The 9404-nt window shown below is 32.4% G+C and overlaps 2 protein-coding genes across 3 annotated transcripts; one reads left to right on the top strand and one right to left on the bottom strand.

Annotated features, from left to right (window-relative positions):
• The first annotated feature begins 636 nt into the window (after positions 1-636).
• Positions 637-7578, top strand: LOC136773719 (NPC intracellular cholesterol transporter 1 homolog 1b-like). Of its 2 annotated transcripts, XM_066727605.1 has the most exons (23): positions 637-1072; positions 1262-1473; positions 1573-1703; positions 1781-1907; positions 2000-2177; positions 2864-2947; positions 3020-3237; positions 3315-3413; positions 3500-3705; positions 3797-3997; positions 4066-4270; positions 4373-4489; positions 4575-4755; positions 4856-4983; positions 5049-5300; positions 5413-5576; positions 5655-5770; positions 5839-5981; positions 6090-6286; positions 6365-6596; positions 6653-6766; positions 6826-6988; positions 7441-7578. In XM_066727605.1, exons 1-23 carry the CDS (start codon positions 853-855, stop codon positions 7476-7478), a joined length of 3726 nt encoding a protein of 1241 aa, XP_066583702.1. In that variant the 5' UTR covers positions 637-852; the 3' UTR covers positions 7479-7578. The 2 variants fall into 2 exon arrangements, with proteins under 2 accessions (XP_066583702.1, XP_066583703.1); XM_066727606.1 differs by lacking the exon at positions 7441-7578 and having other exon boundaries at positions 6715-6766; positions 6826-6965.
• LOC136773722 (polyubiquitin-B) lies at positions 7502-9249 on the bottom strand. The gene is made up of 2 exons (XM_066727609.1): positions 8901-9249; positions 7502-8577 (listed from the first exon to the last, which is right to left on the bottom strand). Exon 2 carries the CDS (start codon positions 8568-8570, stop codon positions 7656-7658), a length of 915 nt encoding a protein of 304 aa, XP_066583706.1. The 5' UTR covers positions 8571-8577; positions 8901-9249; the 3' UTR covers positions 7502-7655.
• Between the last annotated feature and the right edge of the window lie 155 nt (positions 9250-9404).

Here is a 9404-nt window from a genome sequence, read left to right as displayed (position 1 = left end):
GGAATATTTTCTATACCGTATTTCTTTCCAACCCGCACCTCTTTCAGCTTATATACAATAATTATTGTAGTTTTCTTTTTTCTTATAGGTAAGTAACAATTTTAAAATATTTTCAACAATTTATAAAGGTTGTATATATATATATATGTATGTTATTTTATAAAATTATTAGATATTTTATTCGTTGCTTAATAGGAACTTTATACACAACTCTTTTATGTTTTAACAGTTTTATTGATATTTAATAATGATTCTGAAGATTCATTCGGTGTTCTCGAAGAAAAGAGTGTTCCCTTTAAAGAATGTTATCAACTTCACGCAGGTGTTCGTTATTACAGATATCCTATCTCTGTTTTAAGATGATAGTCATCGTCCCCCTATGGTTCCAGTCAACAAAATATTGAACACGAGTAGTAAAAATGAATAGGCATTGTATTAGTAATTGACAAAACCTCCAATAAATCTTACTCTCGGATTGGCGACGAAATCTCGAAGGAAATTTTATCTCGGGTGATTCATTAATTAATAGAGAATTTCTCGTTTTCGCGTGGACGATAAGAAATCTATGATTGGTGTGATAAAATTAATGCGACGTTCAAACGAAAATATTCATTTCAGTCATTCATCAGCCATGCATCAGCTAAGATAACGTTCAATCTTGTCCAATTTTGAACGAAACAATGTATCATTTTTTTTAAATATGCAACGTGATTCGACATGAAACTAAAATCATTTTTATTAAATTGTATATTCGACTTGATTTAAGTATAAATAATAATTCAAGTAGAGATAAGTTTGAAAAAGTTTGATACTAGAGTTTACGTGTGAAGTGATACAGAAACAAAATTAAAAATGAGACAAATTGTTTGGATTTTTGGCTCGATCGTTTTATCCAGTGTTTTTTGGAGGGTGAATTGCGATGGCCAATGCATTTGGTACGGCGAGTGTGCGAAAGATAAAAATACAAAACTATCGGAACCATGCAAATACACTGATCCAGCTGTCGAGCTTACGGACCAAAAATCATTAAAAACTTTGATGAGGAGATGCCCACATTTTTTTGAAAATACATGTTCGTACCTTTATAATTATTATTATTTCATTCATCTAATTAATTTCATCATACTTTCCACCATCGTCTCATAAATTCCTTCATCTCGCTATGTTAGTGTAATATATCATACACTTTTTATCAACTCGTGCGTTGCACGTGCATTGCACGTTTATGCAACATCTTTAAGATATCCTAAAATTCATGCAGCTACTCCAAAAACGTGTTGCGATCCGAAACAAATTGCCGAAGCAGATACGCAGATGACGATGGCCGAGGGTATTTTTGGCAGGTGTAGCACTTGTATTAAAAACATGTTTAGACTGATTTGCGATATCACGTGCGGTCCGGAGCACAGCAATTATCTCCAGCCAACTTACACAATAAACAGCGACGACAAGGAGATCGTCTCGAAACTGAAGGTCAGACATTTTTCACCTGCAAATGCGATAAAGAAAAATTAATAGTGCATTTCCAACATAATATTTATCTATCTGTAAAATTCGATAACTCGTATATAGATCTTCGTTACCGAACAATATATAAATGAAACCTTCGATTCTTGCAAAAATATTATCCATCCGGCAAGCGGAAACTTGGCGATGGATATGGGTTGCGGAGACCATGGAGCCAGTCGATGTACAGCAAAATTGTAAATAGAAATTTTGCTTATAAAATAAGATAAAGTGGAAAGGAGCAAAATACAATAAAAAAATACTTTTTACACAGATGGTACCAATATATGGGGGATAAGGCTGGAAATCAATTTACTCCCTTTCAAATGGATTATATTTATGACGAGCCAGGACGAGTGTCCTGGAATGCCACAGCTAAGAAATGCCACGAAGCTTATGACGTAAGATTTAAAATTGCAATTATTGGTTTACCTACCCTCTCGTTCGTTAAAAAATGGTTGGACGCTTCGTTTACGATTTGAAAAATCCACAGAAATCGGTAGCGTGCAGTTGTGTCGATTGTCCATCCGCCTGTCCTTTGATGCAGCTGTCCTTTGACCTTAACAACCCATACATGATCTTCAATTTTAATGGATACGGTGTTATTGCTGCTATAGTAATTCTTATCTTCAGCATACTCGTCCCAACACTCTATATGATTTGCAAACGAGGTACAAACGTGGTTTTCTCATTTATAATTCGAATCGATTTCAATCTTTATTTTATATTAATTTCTATGTAAAGGATCATGGTCCATAAAGAAGCCTTTTGGAACTTAAAATTAAAAAAATGTCAGATTTCTCAGTTGTGTGAAATGGTTGCATTTAATTCTTTTAGAACATATATATATTTTAAGTTTTCATAAATATTATTCATATTATTTTATACAGTTATTATATGTTCCCTAAAGGCCCAAAGACTCACTGTTTTGCATCTTTGTCAAAAATTTCCATTTTTATAAATTTGGTCTACTTTCGTTTCTCTGAGCGTAAGGTTTTGCAACACAATCTAATAGAAATATGTTATAATGTATATTAAGATAGGAATCATACATAAAGATAAATGTTGCGACTTTACACTCGCATAAAAATGTAGGTCGAAACTAAAATATTTGAATAATTTTAGTAAAAAATGCAAAATTATGAATATTCAGGCTCCTTGGAGATATATAATATAATTATTGCTATTATATATGTAAAACAATATAATTAATATCGAAGAAAATTTAAAATATACATATTTCAAATGAATTGAATGCAAAAATTGTATAATTCTGATCAGTCTGGTATTTTTTACATTTCCAAGGCCAAAACACCCCTTTATGGATCCTCATCCTTTTTATAATTTGAATTTACAGTAAGCTGGAGAGTAAAATTTCCAGGCAATTGTGCCTGTAACATACCAAGACACATAGAATCATTTTTCATTGTTTGGGGTAAAGGTCTGTAATAAAAAGAAGGAATTAACTTCGTTTTTAAAATAAATCCGTCGTTACGTCAAAGAAATTTTTCAGCTTTCTCAAAGAGACCCGTCGTCGCTCTTTTCTCTCTCTCTTATGTCATATTGGCTCTGTCCTATGGAATTATTTATCTTACCGTCACAGTAAATCCAATTGAGATCTGGGCAGCTCCGGAGAGCAGATCGAGAATCGAGAAAGATTACTTCGACTCGCGTTTCCAACCTTTTTATAGAACAGAAATTATTTATATCAAACCAGTCGGCTTGGAAGAGGTAATTTTCTTTAACAATATTTCATTACGTAAAAATTAAAACAGTTTATAAATATATAAATTACCATTTAATTTCAGGTAACGCACAATACGTCTAAAGGAATTTTGAAATTTGGACCAGTGTTTAACAAAAAATTTCTATTAGCCGTATATAACCTTCAGGAAAAAATTCTTCAGGTATTTCTTCTTTCAATGTCAAATTAATAATAGGAGAAGAGGCAAAACAAAATTTTCTTATGATAAATTACAAACTGTTCATACAGCTTGGTCATGATACTAACGAGGGTTTGGAAAACATTTGCTATGCCCCTGTCTACGATCGCTTTCTAGGTCCAATGAGCGTGGATTTCTGCACAGTTCAAAGTATTTGGGGGTATTTCCAAAATAATCTTGAAAAATTCAATGTTGTTTCGAATGATGCCAATGGTTTTCAGATCACTTATTTGGATCAAATTTACAAATGTTTACAGTGAGTTATCATTGTACACAGATTTTGCTTTGATAAAAGTAATTAATAAATTTCCCCCTATGATTTCCCATTAATTCATTGAATCACGCAGAAACCCATACAATATGGAGTGCCTGGCACCTTACAAAGGTCCAATTATTCCTGCAATAGCGATTGGTGGATTTCTGAAACCAAACCAGTACAACTACGACTCCGATGATTACATAAAAGCCAATGGAATCATTTTATCTTTCCTTGTAAAAAATTCTGTGCATTCGAACGACTTGAAAGCAGCTCTAGAGTGGGAAAAAAAGTAAAGATTCTCGAAATTTATTTTCTGTTTAAAATTTAATCATATTGTTAAGAATTTTATTCTTTCAGATTTATCAGTTTTATGAAAAATTGGGATACCAACGAAAGACCAGAATTTATGGACGTAGCTTACTCGGCAGAGAGGTCCATCGAGGATGAGCTGGATCGAACATCCAAAGCTGAAATTTCGACGATGATTGTCAGCTACCTCGTGATGTTCCTCTACATCGCTATCGCCCTTGGTAAATTTCGAAAGGACGCCCAAGCATGTTTTGTGAGTTTTTTCCTATTAGCAATGTAAAGATTATAGAGTAAATACTTTTTTGCCAGAAAAATCTCATTTATTTTTATCGAATTATTGTTTTTTTTTTTCAAGGTCGGTAGCAAATTCGTTTTAGGAGTTGGAGGAATCGTAATAGTAATTGCTTCTGTTATGTGCTCTCTTGGTATCTTCGGATATGCTGGTATACCCACTACTCTATTGACTATCGAGGTCAAGTTTATTTTTAAAAGGTTTAATTAACATATATTATTTGATTTTTGATAGATTTTATTCACAGTGAAAATATCTATTTCAGGTCATCCCTTTCCTGGTATTAGCAGTAGGGGTCGATAATATATTCATCCTGGTGCAAGCTCATCAGAGAAATCCTCGACGTAATGGGGAAACCATACCAGACCACATTGGAAGAATTCTGGGCTTGGTTGGTCCCTCTATTCTTTTAACCAGTACTTCTGAATTTCTATGCTTTTTAATTGGTAAACATATATATTCTATGATCGATCAAAAAATTTCTCCTTTATTATTCTACTTCAATTACTTTTGTAATTATTTGTATCAATTAAATTTTGATTCTAGGAGCAATTTCTTCCATGCCAGCAGTAAAAACCTTTGCCCTGTATGCCTCTGTTTCGATTGTAATCAATTTCTCACTCCAAATCACAGCTTTCATAGCTTTACTATCATTGGATTCTTCCAGGGAGGAAGTGAGAAAGATTTTTTTCATTAGATCAGACCTTCAAACGGATCTTTTGTAAGTTGATTTTTGCAGGATAACAGGATTGACGTGCTTTGCTGTATTAGGAGCAAAGCTATCATCGAGCAGGACACAATTGGATTGTCACAATTAATTTTTGAAAAAATTTACACTCCAATCTTAATGAAAAAATGGGTCAGAGCTTTTGTCGTAATTGTTTTCATCGGTATTTTTACTACCCATGCTTTGGTTGCACCAGACTTAATCGTTGGACTCGATCAGAAACTTTCCATGTCAAAGGACTCTTATGTCCTAAAATATTTCGAGGTAAAAATTTTTTATTTTGTTTTAACTAATTTTTTATCTATGACACTTTGTGATATCTTCTAATTTGTTTTAAAATTCGTAGTTAGCTTTTTGATTTTCACTTTGTTTTTAGTTTATGCAAGATCTCTTATCGATGGGACCACCAGTCTACTTCGTGTTAACAGAGGGTTTGAATTTCAGTGACACAAGAGTGCAAAATGCAATTTGTGGCGGGCAACATTGCAATTCAAACTCCCTTTACACAAAAATATATTCAGCAGCTAAACAATCGGCTACGTGAGTTTAGAAATTTCATAAAATATAAATAATAATTTATCACATTCTTTTGAGCTTCGTAGAAATATGAATTTTTAGATCGTATTTATCAAAAGCTGCTTCCTCGTGGATTGATGACTATTTCGACTGGTCTTCCATAAGTGGCTGTTGCAAATATTACCCAGATAATAACACATTTTGTCCACATTATGACGGTTAATAACTTCTCTGGACTTTCTTTGCTCTTTATTTGACATACTTTATTTTCTTTTATTCACTTTAGAATCCTGCAAGAAATGCGATATTTCCACAAACGAATTAGTCTCTAGGCCTGACAGTCTTAGCTTCGAAAAATATATTTCTTATTTCGTCAGTGATATTCCAGATGCAGATTGCTCCAAAGCTGGACGTCCTTCCTATCGTGACGTAAGTTATGTATTAAATGAGAATAAGCTTAAGAATAATTAATGGAAAAAATGTGCTAAATAAATAATCTGATTATAAAAAGGATCTTACAGAATTTGTTTCTTTAAGGCAATAAATTATTATTATAAGGAGGATGGTCTGGCCAATGTTAATGAAACCTATTTTATGGGATATCACACTCCATTAAAAAAAGACGATGACTGGTATAAGGCGATCAAAGCTGTTAGATTGATAGCAGATAATATTACAACTACATTGAATAATGCCAATTTAACAGATATACCTGTCAATGTTTTTCCATACAGGTACTCTACTACTAATATATATATGTACTATTTAATTAATCTACATTTTATAACTCGATTTAAATCTTTCTTTTCTAGCGTGTTTTATGTCTTTTATGAACAATATCTTACAATTTGGCAGGAAGCTCTGTCATCATTAGGATATTCCCTATTGGTCATCTTTTTAGTTACTTCCGTCTTAACAGGATTTTCCAGATTTTCAGCAATGGTTGTGATATTAAATGTATGCATGATTGTTGTCAACATAGCTGGTCTTATGTATTGGTGGAATATAAGTCTCAATGCAATATCCCTTGTTAATTTAATCATGGTTGGTAAAAATTTAATTTACTGATTAGATTTTTTTTTAACTAAAGTAAATTTTAGGCAGCAGGAATCTCTGTAGAATTTTGCAGTCACATTGTTCATTCTTATTTAACGTCCACTAGATTAACGAGGTTGGAAAGAGCTTCTGAAACTCTTTCTAAAACGGGAAGTTCAGTAAGTAATGAAGAACAGACAATTAAGAAATTCCAATTAATATAAATAATTTCTTCTAGGTATTTTCTGGCATCACATTGACAAAATTTGTGGGAATAACCGTACTAGCTTTTGCCAAGTCACAAATCTTTCAAGTTTTTTACTTCAGGATGTATCTTGGAATTGTTCTTTTTGGTGCTGCTCACGGCTTAATATTTTTACCCGTACTATTAAGTTTTATTGGTAAATATTATAACGACTTTTTATTATTATGTCACTATTTTATGATCATACAGGCTGTACAACTTTCAATACTCAATATTTTAAACATAAAATCCTTGAATAACTCCTGGCAAAAAAGTTTAATATAAATTTTTTCATTATGTTCAGTTTTTAAATTGTATTATCTTTTAGTTTACCCAATAACTCTACATCAGCAGTAAAAATAATAAAGAGAATAGCTAGAGTTGTCTTTCTTACCTTATTATATCCAATTTATTAATTGTACCAATCAAACAGTATTTTATTTGTTAAAATAAGAAATTAAATAATTTTTAAAAGGTACAGAATGAAAAAAAGTATTAAACTATTTGTCTGAAATTATTTCAAAAAATATGTTTAAAATATTAAGTATTGAAAGCTGTAAAGCTCCTACACAAAATAATAAACAAATATTTACATTACTGATCTTTCAGGTCCAGAATATTCTGTAAACAAAGTGACAAAGGCTTAATAAATAAGTTTATAAACTTCAGCTCGATTTTTGATTAATTTTTAATGCTTTTAATGATTACATTTGAATAAACAGAATTATAAGTTTGTGTAATAAAAAGAAACCTTTATATTAATAAGCACTACTAACTTTACTAGGAGTGGTCATCTTGAAATAGGAAATCGTAATTTGTCGGTTTTATCCACCACGAAGACGAAGAACTAAGTGGAGCGTAGATTCCTTTTGAATGTTGTAATCGGAGAGAGTCCTTCCATCTTCCAGTTGCTTACCCGCAAAAATAAGACGCTGTTGGTCTGGAGGAATCCCTTCCTTATCCTGAATTTTGGCCTTTACATTCTCAATTGTATCAGAGGCTTCAACTTCCAAAGTGATTGTTTTTCCAGTTAGAGTCTTTACAAAAATTTGCATTCCTCCACGTAGGCGAAGTACTAAATGAAGAGTGGATTCCTTCTGAATATTATAATCAGAGAGAGTCCTTCCATCTTCCAGTTGTTTACCAGCAAAGATAAGACGCTGTTGGTCTGGAGGAATCCCTTCCTTATCCTGAATTTTAGCCTTCACATTCTCAATTGTATCAGAAGCTTCAACTTCCAAAGTAATTGTCTTTCCAGTTAGGGTCTTTACAAAAATTTGCATTCCTCCACGAAGTCGAAGTACTAAATGTAGAGTGGATTCCTTTTGAATATTGTAATCTGAGAGAGTTCTTCCGTCTTCCAGTTGTTTACCAGCAAAAATCAAACGCTGTTGGTCTGGAGGAATCCCTTCCTTATCTTGAATTTTAGCCTTCACATTCTCAATTGTATCAGAAGCTTCAACTTCCAAAGTAATTGTCTTTCCAGTTAGGGTCTTGACAAAAATTTGCATTCCTCCACGAAGTCGAAGTACTAAATGTAGAGTGGATTCCTTTTGAATGTTGTAATCTGAGAGAGTTCTTCCGTCTTCCAGTTGTTTACCAGCAAAAATCAAACGCTGTTGGTCTGGAGGAATCCCTTCTTTATCTTGAATTTTTGCTTTTACATTCTCAATTGTATCAGAAGCTTCAACCTCCAAAGTAATTGTTTTTCCAGTTAAAGTTTTCACAAAAATCTGCATATTGGTTCTATAAAGAAAATAATGTCAAATTTACTCAAAAAGTATAACAATGAAGTTAATTAAATACATACTATTTAATCTGTAATTATAAAATATATATCCAATTTTCGAAGTCAGCTTTAATTAAGAGTAATTCAAAGGTTTGAAATCAAATAGAGAATTTTCTTTTAAAGATATTGATCGTTGTTTGGAAGGGAAAAACAAGATGGTGTCACCGTAACGAATTTTTTTTTTCGATAATAGCCAAATGCTTCTAGGTTGTGAAATTTATTACAAAAGGAATGAAAAGAATTTCAACGTTTAATAAAACTTAATCCAAACTCTACTTACCAGATTTTAAAAAATAATTGACTAATATAAACTAAATTCAGGCTGATACAAAATCAGTAAGCTAATTAGCTGATCCCAACTGATCCAGCTGATCCGACCAGACAGAATCCAAGCAAGCTTACGCAGTGGCTCACACTGACAGAAGAGATTGAAATTTGAGAAGATGTTGAGAGGAGTTCCAACGAACAGCAAAATAAGCAGAAACGAGAACGATGAATAACAGTAATTTCAGTATGACACGTAACTTTAATGGCCGTATGTATAAACGGTGCAAAGGTTTAATAAAGACGACACAAATGAAATAAATTGTCCTTTCGATTCGAATTCAAAATCAAATCAAGACGCGTAAATTATACATACAGCACAGACTACAGACACAGTTATACATTATACAGACAATCGGGACTGATCGGGATTGATCGTGAAATATACATACATATACATATATAACCTAAAAATTAAAGTCGATATAAAAGTTTATCGAATCTCGAATATTTGAAATTG

The sequence above is a fragment of the Prorops nasuta genome, unplaced genomic scaffold (genome assembly GCF_024137725.1).
Source record: "Prorops nasuta isolate Cenicafe-Biocafe unplaced genomic scaffold, Cenicafe_Pnas_1.2 PNAS00005, whole genome shotgun sequence".
Taxonomy (NCBI): domain Eukaryota; kingdom Metazoa; phylum Arthropoda; class Insecta; order Hymenoptera; family Bethylidae; genus Prorops; species Prorops nasuta.
The sequence above is the reverse complement of the archived record's forward strand: the minus strand, read 5'-3'. Positions and strand labels throughout refer to the sequence as shown.